At 47.7% G+C, this 24541-nt stretch overlaps 1 protein-coding gene across 1 annotated transcript; it reads left to right on the forward strand.

Annotated features, from left to right (window-relative positions):
• Window positions 1-23352: 23352 nt before the first annotated feature.
• gpr55a (G protein-coupled receptor 55a) lies at window positions 23353-24315 on the forward strand (the record flags this gene model as incomplete). Its single annotated transcript, XM_084309404.1, has 1 exon — window positions 23353-24315. The coding sequence occupies one exon, from the start codon at window positions 23353-23355 to the stop codon at window positions 24313-24315; it is 963 nt and encodes a 320-aa protein (XP_084165530.1).
• Window positions 24316-24541: the final 226 nt, after the last annotated feature.

The following is a 24541-nucleotide window of genomic DNA, read 5'->3' on the forward strand; positions in this document are numbered from 1 at the left end:
GTCACAAGACCAAAACACAAGTAAAGAGGCTGATAAATAAACAAACATAAAGACGGGCGAAGGTAAGTTACAAAAGAACATAAAAGGCGAACTGAGAACTCGAAAATAAACAAGCAACAAAACAGAACACTAATATACACTTACTTAGACAGTACAACACTAAAGGGCAAGGACGACGTCGACAGGAACAGGGTTAACGGAGGAATGTCACCACACAGAGAAGCAGACCGAACACACATATATACACAGACTAATTACAAGTGGCCACAGCTGGCCAGGCCAGTCTAAAACACACAACAACCAACTAAACACAAAAGCAATTACAAAACCACAAGCAGACAGGGGAAACACATCACACAAGGGAAGGAACATTCAATAAGACACACCATAAAATAACATTAATTATATTCAGCAATATAGTCAATATCGGTGTGATGATTGCCTGCACCATTTGGGTCATCTGGCCACTAGAGGGAGGTAGGAGACCAGGTAGGAAACCACTGTTCCTACTGTGACCACAATTTACATTGTGGCCACTGTTTCCATTGTCCTCCCTGGAACCGTTACAGTACGTCCCCCCGAACGGGCGGCTATCAGATGCCCTAGACCCTGAAAAAGGCTGAGGGGGGGGGGGCCCGGAAAACTGGGGCCGGGAGCCCGAGAAAACAACCCAGGAGGGGTATAGCAGCCAGGGGGGCTGAAAACGGGAGCAGAGGCCCGGAGAGGGGGGCTGGACCTGGGAACAGAGGCCCGACGAGGGGAGGTGGGGATGGGCGCAGAGGCCCAGAGAGGGGGGGTGGGGACGGGTGCAAAGGCCCGGAGAGGAGGGCTGGACCTAGGAATAGAGGCCCGACGAGGGGGGGTGGGAATGGGGACAGAGGACCGGAGAGGGGAGGCGGGGAGAGAAACAGGGAGCCGGTCAGGGGACCTGGAGCCAAGGGGCAAGGGTAAGGACCCCGGAGCAGGATCCCGGACGAGGGACCCTCCCGTCGCCGGACTAGGAACCGGATCGGGGGAGTCAGCACGGAGGTGCGACGGCGACGACCCCCGGAATAGGATCCAGCGCAGACCACGGCGAGGACCAGGGCGCCGTTCACATCGTAGGGCTGGACCAGAGGGGAAGCCAGGGCCAGTCGAGGAGCCAAGGACCGGCGTAGCAGCCGGACCAGGCGTAGAGGCTGGGCTGGGCGTGGAGGCCGGACCAGTTGAGGCGACGAGGTGTGGCGTGGAGGCCGGAAGGGGAGCTGCGGCAGCCGGCGTTGCAGCCGGACCAGTTGAAGAGGCTGGGCTGGGTGTGGAGGCCGGAAGGGGAGCGGTGGCAGCCGGCGTTGCAGCCGGACCAGGTGTAGAGACTGAGCTGGGCATTAAAGCTGGACCAGCTGTGGAGGCCTTGTTAGCAATACTAGCCTCGGGGGCTAGGCTAACTGTGGGGCCTGGACTCACTGTGGGGGAAAGGCTAGTTGGTTGAACCTGGCTAGCTACCGAGCCTAAGCTAGCAGTGGGGGCTGGGTTAGCTTTGGATGCCTGGCTAGCTGCATAGCCTAAGCTAGCAGTGGGGCCGGTGCTAGCTGGGGAGGCCTGACTAGCTGCAGAGCCTAAGCTAGCAGTGGGGACTGTGCTAGCTGGGGAGGCCTGGCTAGCTGCAGAGGCTAGGCTAGCATTGGGGGCTGGGTTAGCTTTGGAAGCCTGGCTAGCTGCATATCCTAAGCTAGCAGTGGGGACTGTGCTAGCTGGGGAGGCCTGACTAGCTGCAGAGCCTAAGCTAGCAGTGGGGACTGTGCTAGCTGGGGAGGCCTGGCTAACTGCTGGAACAATGCTAGCTGGGAGGGCCTGGCCAGCTGCAGAGGCTAAGCTAACAGTAGGGGCTGGGTTAGCTTTGGAAGCCTGGCTAGCTGCATAGCCTAAGCTAGCAATGGGGACTGTGCTAGCTGGGGACCTCTGGTCAGCGATGGACATTTGAGCAGCCTCAACGGCGGTGAGGGGCTCTAGGCTGACCGTGAACTCCTCGGCGGGCTAACTGTATTAGCCCTCGACCTACACCTCTCCATGAGAGCAGTGACCTGGTCGGCTATGTCCCGCATCGCTGGCTCGTCTCTCGGGCTCTCTGTGGCGAACTAGGTCCAGCCCTCCTCTCCGGGCCTTTGCACCCGTCCCCACCCCCCCTCTCTGGGCCTCTGCGCTCATCCCCACCCCCCCTCGTCGGGCCTCTGTTCCCAGGTCCAGCCCCCCTCTCCGGGCCTCTGCTCCCGTTTTCAGCCCCCCTGGCTGCTATACCCCTCCTGGGTTGTTTTCTCTGGCACCCGGCCCCAGTTTACTTGTGTTTTGGTCTTGTGACCTAGTATCGCTCTCACGGTTCTTATAATAAAAGGAACACAGTGTTTGAGAAGAGCAAACTGCCGTCTCCGTTTCCTCCTTCCAATCCATTCCGCATATCGGGTTCTCCTCTCCTTCCCTCGTCACCCCATCGTAACAATTGCCTGCACCATTTGGGTCATCTGGCCACTAGAGGGAGGTAGGAGACCAGGTAGGAGACCACTGTTCCTACTCTGACCACAATTTACATTGTGGCCACTATTTCCATTGTCCTCCCTGGAACCGTTACAGAAAGGATGAATGAATGAATGAAAACGAAGGGTTATGTATATAACCCAGTTCTATGAGTTATGGTGCGCTCAGCACCTGTCTGCATATATCTCGCTTCAGCATATATACACTGAATAAAAAATTCCACCATGTACCTTTACATGCCAGCATTCATCTGGCCGCACCCCCATCCGCTTACCTACATAAGCAGGGGTGGGGCCACACACTCATCTCCTTCCCAACAATTTCACCACAATGAAAAATCAAGGGCCGCAGTGGCGTCCAGGTGCTGAGCGCACCATAACTCATAGAACTGGGTTATATACATAACCCTTCGTTCTATGTCGTTGCTCAGCACCTGTCTGCATAACAGGGGCTGAGCGGAGCCATAGCCAGACGAATGTACCCCGCTGAGGCCCCCCACAACCATCAGACCGGGGAGGACCGAGCCCCCCCGACCGTCCCTAATGGAGGATACCCCCCCTATTGGAGGTTCACGGGAGGGCGACGGATCCGACCGTGCGAAGAGGCACTCAAGCAACTCAACGCACAGGGTGAGCAGACCGTGGCTTGACCCCACGACTACACACACGCACAACCCGCATGCCACCCGGGAACGAACGGAAGGAACAACCTCGTTACTGCCCCCAAAATCACGGGGTCAAGAGCAAACCCAACCCTGTGGCAAGGCCGTAGCAGCGAAGCGCGAAGGAAGACCCAGACCCACTGAAGGGACTGGATCCCCTGGAAAACGGGGGCCCGGAGAGGTCAATGACGCCAGGCATCAAGACCCCACCAGGTGGTCACTTAGTGACACCGCCCCCCACATCGCCAGCGTATTCGGACAGGGCCCCTCCAAGAGCGGGCCCTTCCCCCCATTAGTACGCCGCCTGGCACACTGACCCTGCAACACAGGCAGTCAGCATGGCCGTAACTTTGAAGCACTCAAAAGGTTAACCATAACGGAAGCAGGCAGCGCACCGGGGAAACCAGGCAGCAGGCTGTAGACCCGAGCCTGGAGCACTGCGGACGAGACAGGCGCCAAAGCGGTCAACTGAAAACAGCACCCCGGCGGAAGGGGCGTATGCTGGCATTGTTGCGCACCATGACAAAGCCTCCATAAAAAAAAAACCACCCAGAGGGGTCGAGGCAGAGAAGGCTGACACGATTGGCAGACGTCATGAACGTGCAGGGGCACACTCAACCGGGTAACCCGGGAGTTGACTCTGCTCCAACACACCAGGGAATCAACCACCCTCTTGGTACCACATACGGTGGTTGTTCCTATAACCCCTCAAGAAAAAACTCCAAAACACACCTGCGGGTATACACCAGCTATACCGCAGTACAAGTGTTTCAGTTTCCAAAAAGGGTTATCCCAGGCCTACGGTTTCAACAAAACATTACTTCGGACCGGGCCCGGAGGCTCGGGAAGCACACAGGGTTACCAGAGGAGGTCCAGAAGACCACCCCAACAGCCCCCTCTTTGCCATGCGTGAGAGAGGAGCGAAAGAAAAAGGAGAACCAGCCCCTTGATGATAGTGTCAGGTACAACATGTACCCAACAAAGGGTCTCCATAACGCCTAACCCTGTGACACCTGGGCCGACCCGGCATTTTCCCCCCCGAAAAGAGCACAAGTCCCTCAGGGTACCAGAACAGCAGATCTGCGTCCCCGGCGGGCAACGGGTTAACTGACCTGGACCAGCGCGACCAGAACCAGTCCCATGCCCTAACCACGCCGACATGCCCACTCCAGGAGAGGGGGTAGGTATGCGTGTCGACCTAAAACATGAAAAGAGGGCGCCACCCAGACGGTCCCATTTGTACCACGCTCAGTGGCCCACCCCAAGGGCGTGAGACCCCTCTACCTATGTCCTGATCTATTCCGTTAACATCCCCCAGATATGAACGAGAATCCGTCGAGACCCAGTAACAGGCTCTCGGAAGAGTAAAAAATCCCCCATCCCAGTTGCCCTATAAAAACGCTGTTTTAATAACAAGCAACCTTTTTTATTAAAAAAGAAAGAAACACCGACTGACATGAATCCCACGTGACGCGGCCGAGGATAAAAATAGTTTACATCCCGCCACCCTCACCACAGAGGAGAGACGGGACGCCTCAGAGAGACTTCCCACGTGAGCCATAGATTGAAAAGTCACAGTAACATTGAGTCATGTGACCAACAGACTCAAGTTACACGTATATCGAGAGTAGTAGAACAGTAAGTTCTTACGCTCTGCCCCGACAACTTGACAACAACAGACCCTACATACGGGTCTAAAACTCACGGAAGCCGTCGTCCAATAGAAACATGCTTAGTGACGTTTGCCATGATGGGGGGAAAACCAAGACTCAACTGTGATAGGTGCAGAGTCTGGGAAACCCTTCCCCCCCCCCCCCGTGCCAAGCTGCCTAACAGCTTGGCCCTGACCGAATGAAAAGAGTACGTGGTAAACACGTATCAACTTTCTTCAACTAAACAACCTCGTCAAGTGTCTTCTATAGTGTGGTAGCGAATGGGTTAATCTTCCATAGTGTGGTAGTGAAAGGGTTAACATTATATAGTGTGGTAATGAAAGGGTTAACCTTATATAGTGTGGTAGTGAAAGGGTTAACCTTATATTGTGTGGTAGTAAAAGGGTTAACCTATAGTGTGGTAGTGAAAGGGTTAACATTATATAGTGTGGTAGTGAACGGGTTAACCTTCTATAGTGTGGTAGTGAACAGGTTAACCTTATATAGTGTGGTAGTGAAAGGGTTAACCTTATATAGCGGGGTAGTGAACGGGTTAATCTTCTATAGTGGTAGTGAACGAGTTAACCTTCTATATCTATAGTGTGGTAGTGAACGGGTTAACCTTCTATAGTGTGGTAGTGAACGGGTTAACATTCTATAGTGTGGTAGTGAAAGGGTTAACATTCTATAGTGTGGTAGTGAATGGGTTAACCTTCTATAGTGTGGTAGTGAACGGGTTAACCATCTATGGTGTGGTAGTGAAAGGGTTAACCATCTATGGTGTGGTAGTGAAAGGGTTAACCATCTATGGTGTGGTAGTGAAATGGTTAACCATCTATGGTGTGGTAGTGAAAGGTTAACATTCTATAGTGCGGTAGTGAACGGGTTAACCTTCTATAGTGTGGTATGAAAGGGTTAACCTTATATTGTGTGGTAGTGAAAGGGTTAATCTTCTATAGTGTGGTAGTGAAAGGGTTAACCTATAGTGTGGTAGTGAAAGGGTTAACATTATATAGTGTGGTAGTGAAAGGGTTAACCTTATATAGTGCGGTAGTGAACGGGTTAATCTCATATAGTGTGGTAGTGAAAGTGTTAACCTCATATAGTGTGGTAGTCAGGGCCGCCTCAGGGGGTGTGCGAGCAGTGCGGTCGCACAGGGCCTCGCGGGAAGGGGGGCCTCACAAAAAGAGGAGCGAGGAGGAGAGAGGAGCGAAAAGAATGGAGAACCAGCCCTAAGCACACCGCACTTGGTATTCTCAGGCGGTCTCCCAACCAAGTACTAACCAGGACCGAACCTGCTTAGCTACCGAGATCGGACGAGATCGGGCGTGTACAGGTTGGTATGGCCGTAAGCCATTACGATAGTGCAGAGTACAACATGTACCCAACAAAGGGTCTCCATAACGCCTAACCCTGTGACACCCGGACCGACCCGGCATTTTTCCCCCCGAAAAAAGCACAAGTCCCTCAGGGTACCAGAACAGCAGATCTGCATCCCCGGCGGACAACGGGTTAACTGACCAGGACCAGCGTGACCAGACCAGTCCTGTGTCCTAACCACGCCGACATGCCCACTCCAGAAGAGGGGGTAGGTATGCGTGTCGATCTAAAACATGAAAAGAGGGCGCCACCCAGACGGTCCCCATTTGGACCGTGCTCAGTGGCCCACCCCAAGGGCGTGAGACCCCTCTACCTATGTTCTGATCTATTCCGTTAACAACTGGCGCTCGGAAGAGACAAAACTCCATCCCAGTTGCCCTATAAAAACGCTGTTTTAACAAGCAACCAAGGCGCACTTAGCCCCTGCGTGATTCTTTACCAGAAACACACCGAGCCAGCACTATGTATGCGTCGAGACCCAAACACATCAATGGATAGTCTAGCAAGACACCAAACATTGTTCCTCCAAGTCGCCTGGGAGAACGACACGGAGCCGTCGTGCTTCATGTACCTTCCTCTTTTTATCCAAAAAAGAAAGAAACACAGACTGACATGAATCCCACGTGACGCAGCTGAGGGTAAAAATCTTTTACATTTTTACATCCCACCACCCTCGCCATAGGGAGGAGACGGAAATCCCCAGAGAGACTTCCCACGCAAGCTGTATAGATTGAAAAGAATATATTGCAACATTGAGCTATGTAATATTTGGGTTAGGGCTCTCCGAGGAGGAGGCACTCAATAAGGCACACTCAATAATCGAATTGAATCGAATACACACACAATAGAGCAGAACTCCTTTTTGACGTTCTACTCACCTTGACAATCTGAGGAGGAGGCTCTGAACTCTGAGGAGGCTCCCTCACAGGGAAGGAGAGTCCGAACTCACAGAAGGCCAGAGGAGGAGAACTCCCTGAAACAGATCCATAACATGGACCTGAACAACTCACGGAAGTCTTACCAACAGAGACGCGCACAGTGACGTACTCTATGGCGGGGGAATTTCTGCGGTGCACACGCCCAATCTTCCAGGGCGTGGGACCAGGAAACTCCCCCCCCCCCTCTTACCCTGTAACGTGCCGAACAGCAACATGACAGGAACCTTGAAGGACAGGAGGTTTTAACCCCTGACCAATCAGAAAAGGGGAGGAAAGGATTACCAGTTCACCCCTTTACGACCCCACACCCATGATACGATGTAATGACAAAAAAGAGCATGACACAGTCATAGTCAGCTACATGAAGTGTATAACAGCTTCACATAGCTCATGTGCTAACCTGCTATCTGATTTTTACTAAGGAAAAAACACAGAATAGAGAGGGCCCCCTTTAAGAGCCCCGGTACCAGACTTACACATGTGCTTCTGTGGCCAAACCTAACCCAGTTGTAGATCACAAGACACACACAACCCTTTATCACAAAAAAAATGGCAAAAGTACACTCTCTACAGAGAAACCGTTTTTCATAAAATAACAAGAGAATACAGAATCCTCAATTATGTATTGGCCACAGGCCTTGCTAAGCACACACGATAAGTGACCAAACAATCTTTTCTTTAGGAAAATATAGTTTCTCAAGCGGTTAGCACAACCCCAGCAATTAACCTGAGGGTTACATCGTATCCGCACAAACACAGTGACACAATATATTGTAAACACCATGTCTGAGAGGAGGGTGGGGAAGCCCCAGGGAACCGGGGGGATCACCCCTCCTTCCTTACCCTTGATACGACCAAGTTGAACAGGTAACCCTGTTAATATGCGAACACACTGTTCATTGTCATTACAGGCTGAGAAAAGAATTCATTCCTTAATCCAGTGCTTCTCAAACTTTTTCTGTCAGGCCCCCCTTTGGCGGACCAAAATATTTTGGGCCCCCCCCCCCCCCCCCCCCTCGCCCCAACAAAATAGTCATGAAATGGGCCATGTTTAAATTTATTGAAATAACACCAATATCGTGACCTTTCAAATTGGCCCTATATTTTGTTTTCAGAGCTGTCATGGATGAAAAGCCAGCTTCACACAGATACTGTATGTGGTGCTGAATGGTATCAACACCTTAACTGCTGCATCATGAGATACTTGGTGGGCCATGAGATGAGATACTTGGTACTTAGCACCACACTCTGAAACTAGCTCTCTAGGTGGTATCAGATGAGATTTCAAAGAGTTCTTCCAGTTTGGATGGAGATGTGTCAGGAAGCTTTGTCTCAATGTTGTCTGTAAAGGTTTTTTTTTATCCAGAGTAACTTGGTGATCCTTTTCTGTGTTTTATTAAATAATGATTTTCAGATTTTGAGAAATGGTATTTTCATGGAGAACAGTGCAGCTGCAACAGATAGCACTTTAGTGATAATTTTCTGTAATCCAAAAAAAAATATATTTTTTTTTTTATTTATTATTATTTTTTTTTTTTTATAAATCTCAAGGCCCCCCCTGTCATGCCTCTGCGCCCCCCCTGGGGGGCGCGCCCCCCACTTTGAGAAACACTGCCTTAATCACATGTCACTAAGCATAGCTTTATAGGTTAAATAACCCCCTTAGTTGTGAGTTCACGTTTACATGAACACACATGTTCTCATCACAACTAACCAGATCATTTTTACACATGTAAAACAACAACCCGATTTCTATGGAGAGAGAAGCTATACCCGTGACAAGACAATTCACACACAACACGCGTCGTATCCTCAATGTATTGCAGCAACACACGTTTTGGAAAACATCGTTATTACAAAACATCTAGAAGGGAAGGAAAGAAGAAGTGTTTAAGGTCCGGTCGGGACCTTCCTACCCTGAACGCAGGCCAAGCGAACTGCAATCTGGCTAACGGGGCACCGAAGTTGAACACAGCATCCCTGTGTTGACGACGAGGGTAACGTCGTTGCGCCACCCAGCCGCTACGTTTCTCCATGTTTGACGCAGTCCTCGCTGGCAGGGCTCCGGTGTAGGTTCGACTAACATCCTCTGTCAAAGATGACGTCGTAGTCAGAGTGTTTAAGGCATGTTATAGTCATAGAAAACGTTCAACAGTGTAGCATCAAGCTAACAGCCAATCGACTGATAGCAACAAGCTAAGGTTTACTAGCCTGGTAAACACAGCAAGCTAACGCCGCAGCTAACAGCTGACTGGCTAACACAGTAGGCCACAACTAGCACGCAAGCTAAGCAGCTATCACCTGAACTGTACACACATAACAAGCCACACTTCAGACAGGCCGCTGTCCAAGTCTCTCCCCTAAGAGGGAAAAGAAAAAGAATGTCAGAACACAGTTGTCAACGGTGATCCAGACATACAGCGGGGCCAGCTCAGTTCCCATTTCGGGCTGCAGCCGACTTTGAGCATGGAACTCCCGATAAAGAAGATCCTATGCCCACATTTCCTCGTTAGGGTATACTTTCATTTGTATATGAAAGATGGGGCCTGCACGGGACAGAGAAGCATCCGCTCGAGAATCCTGGGATCACCAGGTCCTGGTCGGGGCCCACTAGATTGACCATCATGGGCGTCAGACCAAGATCCTCCGACCGCCGTTTAAGCCGAGCAGAAGACCCCAGCCTGAAGTCGGCGTTTCGTAAATTGTCAGCTAACCCCCACAGCATCAACAACAACCAGAGCTCGCAAGCAAAACAGTACATACCCAACCTGGAAACAACCGCTTCTCACAACAGTCGGTGCTTCCCACAGTCCAGCTGTGTGGCCGGAGGGCAACCCCATCCAGCCGCAGCAAGGAGGACTGTAGCTGGGGAGCATGTCAGCGGCGTGAGCTCCTAATACGAAAAAGCCGTTGAAGGTCGGAATGACCATCATCTTCCAGACACTCCAGTAACGAAAACAATATCGCCGTATTTTCTCGAAAATAGTGAGAGAGAAAATAAAGATATGATGTCAACGTATCTTCCCGTTCTTTTGTTTTCCAACTTTCTTCTACTAACAACCTCGTCAAGTGGGGATCTACCGAAGGCACTTCCTTGTGGTGAAAGTGAAGAAGGAGGCGAGTAGGTGACCACACACCTGCTTATGAAGGTAAGCGGATGGGGGTGTGGTCAGACGAATATTGGGATGTAAAGGTACATGGTGGAATTTTTTATTCAGTGCTCGTGCACGAAGTGAGGTACAGTGCAACTGGTGCTGAGCGAAGCCTTAACGAAACAGAACATTCTATAGTGTGGTAGTGAAAGGGTTAACCTTCTACCGTGTGGTAGTGAAAGGGTTAACCTTCTATCGTGTGGTAGTGAAAGGGTTAACCTTCTATTTTAGTTTAGTTTACTCAGTTTATTTGATATGGGACAGTGCATATCAATCAACAGTTATACATTTATAAATTAATACAAATTAAAAACTGTAAATATGCCAACATTAGCAGGGTTGCTAGTTTTCAGTTGTAGTCCCTGGGCTAGATGTTTAAGCCAGAAAAGAAACAGAAAAATAGAAGGACATTAAAGCTAATATAAAAACAGTTTAAAATATATTTTGTACATTCACTCACTAGGCATTCGTGCATCTATAAGAAACAGTGTACAGGGACAAATCAAAGCTATACATGTATAAACACTGTATAGGCAGGCACACATATGGCAGGCACACATGTACATAATCATAAAACACATAATCACAATCAGGACAGTCAGGCTAGTGGGCAAGCATACAGGGGCTGGGCAGCTGGACTGCGACGTGACTTGCTAATGGTCATGGTCACAGACCTGATTTTGTAACAGCCATGATTTGAGTGTGTGTGTGAAGGACCTGAGTGTATTAGTACTGCGGATGTGTGATGGGATGGTGTTCCAGAACTCTGCAGCTCTGATCGAGAAGGCTGATTTGCTAAATGCGCTTTTACTCCCTGGGATCATGAAATTTCCCTCTAGCACTGTTCTGGTGAACCTGCTGCTTTCTGTTAAAAACTGTGAGAGAGGTGGTGGGGCTAGACCGTGTTGGATTTTATATATCAGGCTGGCATCTTTTAGTTTCAGTATGTTTTCCCAGCTTAGCAGGGCATGTTTTTGGAGGATGGTACAGTCAGTGGTGGTGGCGAAAGGGTTTCTTGTCCAACACCTTCAGGGCCTGTTTATGAACTGAATTAATTGGTGTCAATGTGGTTTTGCAGGTCTGAGACCAGACCACTCTCTCTGCTATAGTGTGGTACTGTGGTAGTGAAAGGGTTAACCGTCTATAGTGTGGTAGTGAAAGGGTTAAAAGGGAAAAAACCGCCAATGACAAATCATCCACTACCACTCCCCTGTCATTAGACTGGGCCGTGCAACCTTCCCACGTCAAGGGCCCCTCCTCACTCAGAACTACAATTCTTTGGACTGAGGGTGAATCGTTCCCCAACCTACCAAAACATAAAAGATACATATTACAATAATACATAGTACACTGCACAATAGAATATATAGGAAAATACGAGAATATGGTGTATTCAACAACATAAAATTGTCATGGTCAGGGAGACTCTCATTTTCAATGGCGCAGAGTGTACAGAGCATTACATGTAAACAAGACACACACTCAATTTAAACAATAGATCAATCATAAATACATAGTCAGAAAAATAAGAATAAGAATAATACAGTTCATAAGCCAGAGCAATTAGCAGAAACAACTACATTTACATTTACATTTAGTCATTTAGCTGACGCTTTTATCCAAAGCGACTTACAAGTTCTGTGCGACAAGACAGCAAGAAGGGTATAACTCTATCAGCTGAGTAACAATGTTCATCAAAGTGTTGCGTGTTACAGTGTAGGTTAGTTTATTAGGACAAGTGCATGACATTAAGGTTAGTCGGGGTTAGTTTTTTTTTTTTTTTTTTTTTATCATTTCAGATAATGGTTGAAGAAGTGAGTCTTTAGTCGACGGCGAAAGATTGGACGGGATTCGGCTGTCCTAACTGGGATGGGTAGTTCATTCCACCATTGTGGGGCAAGGACTGAGAATAGGCGGCTTCTCTTTGATGACCCTCCGGGAGCTTGGATAGGAGTAGATCTGAGGCGGCCAGAAGACGCAGAGCGTAGGGGTCTTGAGGGTGTGTAGTTAGAGACCATTGACCGGAGGTAGGCGGGAGCGGTTCCCTTTGCCGCACGGTATGCTAGGTCGAGGGCCTTGAAGCGGATACGTGCAGCAATGGGGAGCCAGTGCAGGTCCCTAAGAAGTGGGGTGACATGGGCTGACTTCGGTAGGTTTGAGATCAGGCGGGCCGCTGCATTTTGAATGAGTTGAAGAGGCTTGGTGGCAGTGGCCGGGAGGCCAGCTAGCAGTGCGTTGCAGTAGTCGAGGCGGGAGATGACTGTTGATTGGACGAGGAGTTGGGTGGCTTCTTTTGTCAGGAAGGGGCGTATCCTTCTGACGTTGCTCAGGAGGAATCTGCAGGTTCTGGTTGTCGCTGCGATGTGAGCAGAGAAGTTCAACTGGTCGTCGAGGACAACACCAAGGTTCTTGGCGGTCGGCGACGCGGTCACAGCTGCATTCTCGACTGTGATGGAGAGGTCGGTCAGGGGGGAGGATTTGGCCGGCAGGTGGAGCAATTCTGTTTTGCTTAGGTTCAGTTTGAGGTGGTTGGTCGTCATCCAGGCGGAGATGTCGGACAGACAGGCCGAGATCCGCTCAGAGACGTGGATATCTGAGGGAGGGAAGGAGAGGAAGAGTTGAGTATCATCGGCATAACAATGATATGAGAAGCCATGAGATGTGATAATGTTACCCAGTGATTTAGTGTAGAGGGAGAAGAGAAGGGGTCCTAGGACCGAGCCCTGGGGGACACCCGTCCGGAGGGGGCGGGTGGCCGACAGAGTCCCTCTCCATGACACTTGGTAGGAGCGGTCATTGAGGTATGATGTCAGCCATGTCAGCGCAGATCCAGCCACTCCCATTCCTGCGAGGGCCGCGAGGAGGATCTGATGGTTGACTGTGTCGAAGGCTGCAGATAGATCTAGGAGAATCAGGACAGAGGAGAGGCCTTTCGCTTTTGCTAAGTGAAGTGCCTCTGTGACCGCAATGAGGGCCGTTTCTGTGGAGTGGCCAGTCCGGAAGCCAGACTGATTGGGGTCTAGGAGGTCATTCTGTAAGAGATAAGCAGTAAGTTGGTTGGATACAGCACGTTCAAGTGTTTTAGAAAGGAAGGAGAGAAGAGAGACAGGGCGATAGTTGGCTATGACGGTGGGGTTCAGGGTTGGTTTTTTTATGAGGGGCGTGACTCTGGCTTGTTTTAGGGAGGTGGGGACCACCCCCGAGTTGAGTGAGGAGTTGATGGTTGCAGTTAGGAATGGGAGGATGTCCGGTGCTATGGTCTGGAGGAGTGGGGAGGGTAGCTGGTCCAGCTGGCATGTAGTCGGACGGTTCGACGTTACCAGTGTCAGGGTCTCGGCTTCTGTAATGGGAGAGAAAGATGACAGAGTGAAGGATGAGGTTCTCGATTCAGCGTTTGGAATGGGTGGGGGTTGGGAGAAGGAGCTGCGGATGTTCTCCACTTTTTCCTCAAAGAAGATCGCAAAGTCTTCGGCAGAAAAAGATGAGGGAGGAGGAGGTGGGGGGGGAGTGAGGAGGGAGGACATGGTAGCATGCAGTTTGCGAAGATTCTTGGCAGAGGCCTCGATCCTATGGTGAAAGAAAGAAGCTTTGGCATTAGTAATGGTTTTGGAGAATGTTAACAAGAGGTTGTGATATGTGTCGATGTCAGCAGTGAGGCGTGACTTTCTATACTTCCTCTCAGCCGCTCTCAGGACCTGTCTTTGTTCTCTCACTGCATCCGTCAGCCATGGACTGGGAGGGGAACGGCGGGCAGGTTTCTCAACGAGGGGACAGAGCTTGTCGAAGGAGGTTGCAAGGGCTGAGAGGAGGGTGGAGGTTGCCATCTCTGTGGGGAGAGCAGAGAAGGTGTCACTCAAAGGTAGAGCGGATATTATGTCAGAGGAGAGGGTGGAGGGGGATAGGGAGGGCAGGTTGCGTCTGAGTGAGACGGTTTGAGTTGGGGTGAAGACTTTTCGGTTAAGCATGAGAGTTAGTGAGAAGGATATGAAGGAATGGTCAGATACATGTAGGGGAGTTACCGTGGTGTTAATGATGCTGGAGTTACGGGAAAATATGAGATCCAAGGAGTTGCCTGCTTTGTGGGTGGGAGGCATGGCAGTGGGAGTCAGGTCAAATTGTTGTAGGAGGGAGACCACTGGGACCGACTGAGATGAGTCAGGCAGGTTGAAGTCGCCCAATAGAAGGAGCGGGGTACCATCTTCCGGTAAGGAGCTTAGAAGCATGTCCAGCTCATCTGTGAAGTGATCGAGGGGACCTGGAGGGCGATAGAGTGTAACAATGGTGAGATTGAAAGGATTAGAGACAGATACTGCATGATATTCGAGGGAGGAGAGTGACAGTTCTGGGAGTTGCGTTAGGTTTGTAGCCCATGAAGGAGATGTCATGAGGCCAGTGCCTCCACCCCGTCTGGAGGGTCGAGGTGTGTGAGTGAAGTTATAGTTTGTAGATAATGCTGCAGGTGTTGACGAGTTATTGGGGGTTATCCAGGTCTCAGTTAGAGCCAGGAGCTGCAGATTTAGACTATGGGCGTAGGCAGTAATGAAGTCAGCTTTCTTGACTGCTGATTGACAATTCCATAAGCCTCCCTGTACTGTGACAGGTGTATTAGTGGCTGTATGGTGGATGGTTATTGATTAACAAACGTCCAAAAGAAACAAGAGTGCTTAGTTCTAGGTCACGTTGTAATAGATTCCATTATTCCGCTGCACTAATACAGAAAGCAGTCTTGCCTAGATTAGTTCTAGCTCGGGGAACCTGAATAACTAGACAATCACTGGAGCGTGTTACTCATGGACCAGTGTTCCAGAGTAGCATAGATGAGAGATCATAGTTTAGCCACGTTTAACTTTAACACTCACAATATCACTCACTGTATAGATTTATGAGCCAGCTAATAGAAGTGAAGAGAGAATAAATGCTGATTCTATACATCTGATGTACAAGGTTTTTTTTTTGCTGAAAGGGATACTTAGGTACAGGGCCGCCTGGGAGAAATGCGAGGCCCTGTGCGAGATTTAACGCGACCCCCCCCCCCCCCCCCCCCCCAAAGGTAAAAAAAAAAATATATATATATATATATATATATATATTAAACTAGATAGGACTCGTGCACATCTGTCGTCACCAGGAGCAGGAGCAACAGGCCGTGATCAACATCTCGGACTGTCCCCTCACACCAGCCCAACAATCGGTATTAGGTAAAGGTCTATCATTTGTTCCAACAAATAAGGTGAATGTCTTTAAATTAAAAGTGGACTGCTACAAATTTTTCAGACTGTTACACCTTAAACACCTTTTTAGAAATACTGATCAGACTATATCTACTAATCCTATGAATAAATTGAAGAAATCATCAACTTATTGTCCCACTAGTACTCTGAATCCTACCTTGGTCACTTTCAGTAAACTAGTTGAGCGAGACATCCAGACATTTGTGAAATCATCAGACAAGACAATCAAGCATCAAAATGTAACTGAGGTTGAAAGAAGAGCTCTAAACGAATTGAGAAAAAATGACAAAATTATTATCAAGCCGGCAGATAAGGGTGGCTCTATTGTAATACAAAATGTCAATGATTACATGTATGAAGCCACACGGCAACTTAGCAATACTGCATTTTATAAGTCTCTTCTTCACAACCCTGTTGAACAGTTAATGACAGACAGAGATAAAATACTAGATGATGCACTTAAAAGTAAGAACATCACAAAAAAACAATACGAGTTCCTAAAAGTTGAATTCCCTGTCACACCTGTTTTTTATCTATTACCTAAAATTCATAAAAAACTGACAAACCCGCCAGGACGCCCCATAGTCTCAGGAAACAATTCTTTATCAGAACCTCTAAGTCAATTTGTAGACTATTTTATCAAAGATATTGTAAAGACATTACCTTCATACCTTGCAGATACTAGGGATGTGTTGAAGTCGTTAAAGACTTCCATCCCACAGAATGCATATCTGGTATCCTTTGATGTAGAAAGTCTTTATACTAATATTCCACATGAGGACGGCCTGGCGGCTATGTCATTTTTTCTGGGTACAAATGATGAAGTCTCCTCTGATTTTTTACTCAGCTTGACGAATTTTATTTTGAAATCTAATTACTTCATGCTTGATGATAAATGGTACATTCAAATCCAGGGTACTGCCATGGGTTCTGCATTTGCACCTAATTACGCCAACCTATTTATGGGCCACTGGGAATCCCAGTTTATCCACAACCAAGATGCCTCGCCCCTCTTGAAAAATGTAATTTTTTGGAAAAGGTACATAGATGACATTCTCATGGTGTTTGTTGGCTCGGAAGATGAGTTATTCCAGTTCAGGGAGTATATCAATGGTACACATCACACTTTAAAATTCACGATGGTACACAGCAGAGAACATATTGATTTCCTAGACTTACGGATATCAGCTGACAATGAGGGAAACCTGAACACTACTATCTTCCGTAAACCAACAGACCGTAATACTATTTTACATGCACAGAGTCATCACCCGAGACGTATGGTAGAGAATATCCCATACGGACAATTCCTGCGCCTTAAACGTATCTGTAGTGATCCTACAGACCTAGAAAGGAAGGCAGATGAAATGAGTAACAGATTTGAAGAGAGGGGATACAAGGCATCAGTGGTGCACACAGCCAGAAATAAGACAAAACATGTACAGAGGGAAACTATTTTGGAATCTGACAAAAGCGACACCCCTGGTAACAGAGTCACATTCGTTTCAGAATATAGTACTTCATCTCAAGTTGTTAAAAACATTATTGACAAACACTGGAACATACTCAAATGTGACCCTCTTTTAAAAAACATTTCTTCATTACCACCAAGATTTTGTTTTAAAAGGGGAAAAAACATAAGGGACGCTGTAGTCAATTCTATGTATAAATCCCCTGTAGTAAGTCACTCTAACTGGCTAACAGAGCTGTGTGGTAACCATCCATGTGGTCGATGTACCCATTGTTCAAACACTATGAAAACAAAATTTTTCTACCACCCACAGTCTGGGCAGGAATATAAAATAAGGGACCTTATTAATTGCAACACCACTCATGTGATATACATGCTGAAATGCCCTTGTGGTAAGGTCTATGTTGGACAAACAAAACGAAATTTGAAGGTGCGAATAGCAGAACACAAGGCAGCCATTAGGAACAACAATATGGATTATGCCATTGCGAGACACTATAAGGAGAGAGATCATGGTTCCACAGCCTCTCTAAGGTTCATTGGAATCGAAAGAGTCACCCTACCACCGAGGGGCGGTAATATAGTAAAGCTTCTCTTACAAAGGGAAGCGTACTGGATTTTTACTTTGAATTCTGTGGAACCCCATGGTCTAAATGAATCCCTCGAGCTGAATCCATTTTTGTAACCACTATCCGTTCTGTGTAACCTATATGGGTGTGGTTTTAAGTCTGTTTTAAACTATTTATCAGGTCTAATGACCTAGGTATTTGTCACTTCTCTCATATTGCTTTATTATATATAATTTTCAAAAATGAGTCTGTGTATGTATGTGGTATCTAGGCATTTCTATACATAAAAGTGATATGTATCCTACAAAATGATAAAATTTAATGTGATAATTGAGTAGCCAATGGGCTTGATATGTTAAGATTTGTCACTTCTCTCATTTTGTATTATATAATTTTCAAAAATGAGTATGTATATATGTGGTCTCTATGCATCATTTTTATACTAAGAGTTGTATGCATTACATCCTGCAAAATCATCAAATTAAATGTGATAATTGAGTAGCCAATGGGCTTGATGTATTACGATGTGGGGTGGAGCATGCTATACATAATGATGATCATTGATGACACCTGCTGCATAGCACCTGAGGAAGCGACAGCGAAACGCGTTGTGCAAACAATAAATAAGCAAAAACGAGTCCTGTGGAGTGTGCGGTCCCTTCTTTCCTTTGAAGGTTTTCTCCTTTTAGTTTATATATATATATATATATATATATATATATATATATATATATATATATATATATATATATTTTTTTTTATACATACAACATATTCTTAAATAATAGCGCTGCCCGAGGCGGGGCATGATACAGTCAACATATAGCAAAAGAGAGAGCGAGAGAGAGCTCCCGTTCTACAGTCAATATACAGTGTACAGAGAGAGAGAGAGAGAGAGAGAGAGACACATTGGAAAGAAATTGAAATGCTATTTGGCCCTAAACAGAGAGTACACAGTGGCAGAATACCTGAGCACTGTGACTGAAGATCCTTGAGCACAGCCTAGCCATCGAGAAAGGCCGCCATAGGCAGACTGTGTGTGTTAGAAAGAGAGAGAGAGAGAGAGAGAGAGAGAGAACATGTGTGTTTGTCATGTGTGTGTGTGTTAGAGAGAGACTAGAGCATGTATGAGAGATTCAAAAGGACAAAGATCAACACTTAAATCCAAGAGAGAGAGAGAGAGAGAGAGAGAGAGAGAGAGAGAGAGAGAGAGAGAGACACACATTGGAAAGAAATTGAAATGCTATTTGGCCCTAAACAGAGAGTACACAGTGGCAGAATACCTGAGCACTGTGACTGAAGATCCTTGAGCACAGCCTAGCCATCGAGAAAGGCCGCCATAGGCAGACTGTGTGTGTTAGAAAGAGAGAGAGAGAGAGAGAGAGAACATGTGTGTTTGTCATGTGTGTGTGTGTTAGAGAGAGACTAGAGCATGTATGAGAGATCCAAAAGGACAAAGATCAACACTTAAATCCAACAAGAAGAGGGTCTATACCAGAGAAACCAAAGCAGCAAGGAGCCAATGGCCGACATCAGCTAAATAGGCTAGCCAGGTACTGTGACACCAGGCCACACACAGCTTTGGCCAACGGCCCAACGCTACCCAAGCTACACAAACGACCATTCACACACAGCACATGTCGTATCTCCAAATGTTGTGAAGTAGCATATATTTTGCCTGGAAAAAAACATCGTTATTAACAAAACATTCGGGAGGGGAAGGAAGGAAGAGTGGGGTAATGTCATGACATTTTCATTAATCTTACCTGCACGAGGAACGCAGGGCGAAAGGCCGCAACACAGGTCTCCACGTTGACGAAAGGCCTCTCGCTGTTGGGACAAATAAGCTATGGCCAGAGCCTTGTCATGGTGCAGGCCCGACTACATCTTCTGTCAAAGATGATGTCGTAGTCAGAGTGCCAGGGCCTGCTATTCTCAAGGCTAACTGATAGCATCAAACGAACGTTCCCAGCTGACGCTAAACAGCTAACTGGCTAACAGTTAGCTCAATCAGGCACCTGGCTGTATGTAGCCGCATAGCTTGCTTCTGCGTTCTGCAAGCTATGCGGCTACATACAGCCAGGTGCTCTCACCAGGCACACACCGTTAGCTACTAGTAGTACTATATTAGCTAGTCGACCAGTTTGGCTCCAGAGAGAGAGAAAGAGAGATAGGTCAGGTCCACGGCGGGAATATAATCATAGGTTGACTCACCATAACGCAGTATCAACGCGGCGCCAATGGTAAAGTTGGAAGGAGACTTTCTTGGCCCACGGTGTAATTTCTTCTTCTTCTTCTTCGAGTACTTTCCGGCAGACTGGACACCTTTCGGCGTATTGCTGCCTAACAGATTTATCTGCTCACAAGTTCTCTTCTCCTTCTTTTGAAAAGACATCCACTCGCCTCGCCTCGCTCCTCTGAATAGGTTAGCTAACGCTAGTTAGCCTTTAGCTAAGCTAGCTACTAGCCGACATCATCATGGCTATACCATGACAAGGCTCCGGCCATTTGTCCCGCTAGCGAGAGGCCTTTCGTCAACGTTCCTTGGTGACCGACCGACTGATAATGACCGACCTCTTTCTTCGTCTTGGCTGGCATAACTAAGCATAATAGTCAAAAGCTGCACGCGCGAAATAGTCAAACGCAGCTGACTCACGCCGGCGTACTACACATGATGTAAGTAAAACCACTCCCTTCGTTGAAACCAATAGTATGTCTGCTGCAGAACCCCAGAGGCTGAGCTCCAATAGTGAGTATGTCTGCAGGACTGCAGACCCAGGAACAAGTCAGACACATTCTACAAACGTGTCTAATGTGAAATATATAAGCATATAAGCAAAACTAGATTTTAGGTCTGTAATGAAAAAGGGCCTCGCGGGAAGGGGGGCCTCGCAAAAAAAAAAAAAAATAAAAAAAAAAAAAAAAAAAAAAAATACATTTTTTTTTTTTTTTTTTTTTTTTTTTTGCGAGGCCCCCCTTCCCGCGAGGCCCTGTGCGACCGCACTGCTCGCACACCCCCTGAGGCGGCCCTGCTTAGGTAAAGGAAAAGAAAGAACAAGCCTGGGGTTAGGTATTTATAGGGTTGCTCTTAACTTGACTTAACTTGAGTTACACTCGTCATTTAATACGTCATAGTAAATACCAGGACAAAACAGTGTATTGGAGAATTTCCACATGAAATCCAACACCAGGTGTTGGTGTAATACGTCAAAGTTATTAACAACGTTTGTGTTGGACGTTAGATCTCCCTAATGGAAAAAGATATGATTCTATCTTTTCTCAGTCTACACTGATCAATATAAGTAATAGATCGGTTCTGTACTCGATATCGACCGATGCTTAAGGATAAGGATTAATTGGATGGAGAAAAGACGGCGTGGTTTGAGATAAAGAATATCAGCAGTGGAATGTGTTGGTGCATCCCCAGTAATTCACACACACACACACACACACACACACACACACACACACACACACACACACACACACACACACACACACACACACACACACACACACACACACACACACATAAGAGAGTGTTGCTTTTAAAAGCAGAGCTTTTGCAAAGTAACCTCCTGCTGTGAGCTCACCTGCTGTGCCACTGAGCCATCATAGAGCCTTGCTGTTTTAATAGTGCCCTCTAGTGTTGTACAGACACGCAGACCCGAGGACAGTTGATAAATTATTCACAATAATTACACTTCTGGTTCCCCTGCCGCATCTTGGAACAGTTAGGCGTGATTTGGTGTGATAGAAACTTAACACAAGAAACAGCAGTGAGAAAAAAATATAAAGAAAATCTTGAATATCATTGTAATTAAAAGTTAAATACCTACGTGAATATATTAGGCCTATCATAGCAATAATTCTAAATGTTATTCTCTGGGCCTTTTTAATTTTTTTTATACGCTTTTTCTCCCCATTTTCAATTTTTTCTCCCATCCCAATTTCGTATTATCCAATTCGTCCCTCCCCTGTCTTGAACGTTGCTAGACTATGCCTCCCACTTGTCGGTTGTAGTGAGGACAGAAGCCTTGCATCACGTGTCCCCTCCGGTACACGAGGAGGCAGCCTGTCGCATCTTTTCACCGCAGCAGCTCGAACTCTCAGTGGCGAGGAGTAACGCGTGGGAGGCTCACGCTGCCCCCGCTACTTCCTGCTTCCGCCGCACCGGCGTCACCAAACCGACCTGTAGGAGTCGCTGTCCACAACGTCCAATCCCCACCCACCGGCTTTCCCACCCTCTAACACTTGCCAATTGTGTTAGTATGAACGACCGGCCAGCCGGTAGCAACGCCGAGAGCTGGGCTCAAACCCAGCGTCTCCTGCGTTAGTGGCGAGTGCCTTGCCCACTGCGCCAATCAGCCGCCCTCTCTGGGCCTTTTCTATGAATAGAAACGTACGTGTGTGAACGAAGGCGTCTTCACTGTGCTTCTCTCCTGAAGAGGAAATGAAAATAAGATGTGGAAATTGGAGTCACCCTAGTGATCAGAGTTCTACGGTTTGACCCTTCGCTTCGACACAAGGATTTTATTAAAACAAAATTGGGTCAGCAAATTCATCGAGCATAATGATAATACTGGCTACAGATAACATGCTACTGAAATTAGCTGTGTAACTCCCCCCCCCCCCCCCCCCCCCCCTCTTGCTTCCACCCAGCACCTCAGCCATGCAGGCTGGTTGTCTGTGACCACGAGAGTGGAGTATTGTGTGTGTGTTTGTGACGGGAAATTTGTCAGACAGTGTGGGGGTTTCCGTCTGCAATTGTTCCTTCTGACGAATGACACTGACGCTTAGCTTTAGGTAAGTCTTTATTCTCTTCTCTTCAGTAACTTTCTTTCAATTACTACAAACATGAAATCCTGCAACATGTAAAAAAAAAATATATATATATATATAGTCAAAAACAGCCTGGTAACTTTTCAATGTGGACTGAATTTTGTTGATGATAAACTAGACATACAAATGTAACCGTTGATTTACTGGGAATCTCAATATCACTTATTTTTATAACAGGCGTCCATACTTCTCTGAGTTACATGGTAAACATTTCTCAACAGGAATATCAGTCGGCTACAACGATAGCTCAACCACCTGTTTTACCAACAAACATCAACACACAGAAATGTAATCTCGCTACGTATAGAACCTTTGAGTAGACGTCACTTCTATTTATTTGTAGGAAGGAGGAAAACATGGCTATATGTTAGACCTGTACTAGAGCTTATCACATTTTGTTTATATCCTGCTCCCTTGGTGTCCATACAGAAGACTATTATTGAATGAAAATGTTATTAACAGATTGCAGAATGGGTACAATACAGTACGGCTTAATACACACAATTGTTGTCTTGTTTACATCAGGGTCCCCCATTTTCAATTCATAACGAATTGTAAGTAAGGGTGCAACTTGCTCTGTGCAATCCATTCTTTGTGGATCTAGATGTTAGATTACAGCACAAAAGACCTGACACAGTCGTCTTGCTGGAAATGATAACAAGATTTGCATAGCAAAATGGCATTAGACCGTGACAACAGTGGGTGGTTATTTACCTTTGAAATGATGTCGAAGTCCACTGTAAATGGCAGCCAGATATCACCTATTCCTAATAGTAAACAACCCTGCTCCAGTTCTTCTTCACGAACAACCTGTCCCTCCTGCCGTATCGCTCTGTCTTTATCTCTGTCCTTACATTACGTTTCAACCATTCATCCATCCTCGCTGTTTATCACCACCGCGGTGATCGCTACTATTCATATGTGGCGTGTGTGTCTTCCCACAGTGACATGCAGGGAAAGGGAAATGAGACGGTGATGCTCATCCAGTGGTTGGTCTACGTGCCGACATTCGCCGCCGGTCTGCCGCTCAACCTGGCCGCTCTGTGGCTCATGGCGTTCAGAATCCGCAACTGGACCGTGTCCACCGTGTACCTCACCAGCCTGGTCGTCAACGACAGCCTGCTCATCTTCTCGCTGCCCTTCAAGATCTACGCCTTCAACAACACCTGGGCGCTCGGCGGGGGCCTCTGCATCTTCCTGGAGAGCCTGGTCTTCGTCAACATCTACGGCAGCATCATACTCACCGTGTGCATCTCGGGAGACCGCTTTGTCTCCCTGCAGTTCCCCTTCAGGTCCCGGCATCTGCGCTCGCGCAGGAAAGCCGCACTGGTCAGCCTCGCGGTGTGGGCGTCGGTCCTCTCCTTCACCGCGCCCGTCTACAACCTCCACAGCGGCAACGGCAACGCCTCCTGCTTCCAGGGCTTCTCGGACGGGACCTGGGACAAGCTGTGGCTCATCATCGCCATGGAGACGGCGTTCCTGCTCAGCACAGCCACCATGCTGTTCTTTTCGGTGCGCGTGGTGCAGATCCTCCGGGAAATGAGGCGGAGGAACCCGCTGGACGAGAAGCTGCGCGACAACAAGTCGGTGAAGATCGTCGTGAGCAACCTGGCGGCTTTCCTCGTCTGTTTCATACCGTACCACGCGGTGGCACTGGTCTACTTCTTAGCCAAGTACAGGGGGGCCTCCCAGAGCATCATCGACCCGCTAAGGAACGTGGTGCACATAAGCACCTGCATGAGCAGCGTCAACTGCCTCACAGACGGGATCTGTTACTACCTGATCCTGAAGGAGAGCCTGCAGTCCGCCCAGAACGAGAGGCGAAGGATTTCCACCAGGGGGAACCTACAGGTGCTGCCGTTGGACACAATGCGTCGGACGCAGGAGATCCCAAAACACACAGACTCATAGTCACTCGTTGGCTTCCCAACTCTTTGGGTGCAGCGTTTTGTTCCGGGTAGCATTTGTAGTTCAAGAGATTCCAGCCAGAGAGATTAAAAACCTAGAGCGAGTAGTTCCAGTCTACACAGTAGATGCAATGTGGTCTCACAACTAGAGCGCCGTTCCCGGTAAATTCAGATGACTCTGCCTGTTTTCTAGCCAGAACTCCAGGAGCCTTTAGGTGGCGGTATTTGCC

This window comes from Notolepis coatsorum (genome assembly GCF_963971535.1).
Source record: "Notolepis coatsorum genome assembly, chromosome: 1".
Lineage (NCBI taxonomy): Eukaryota > Metazoa > Chordata > Actinopteri > Aulopiformes > Paralepididae > Notolepis > Notolepis coatsorum.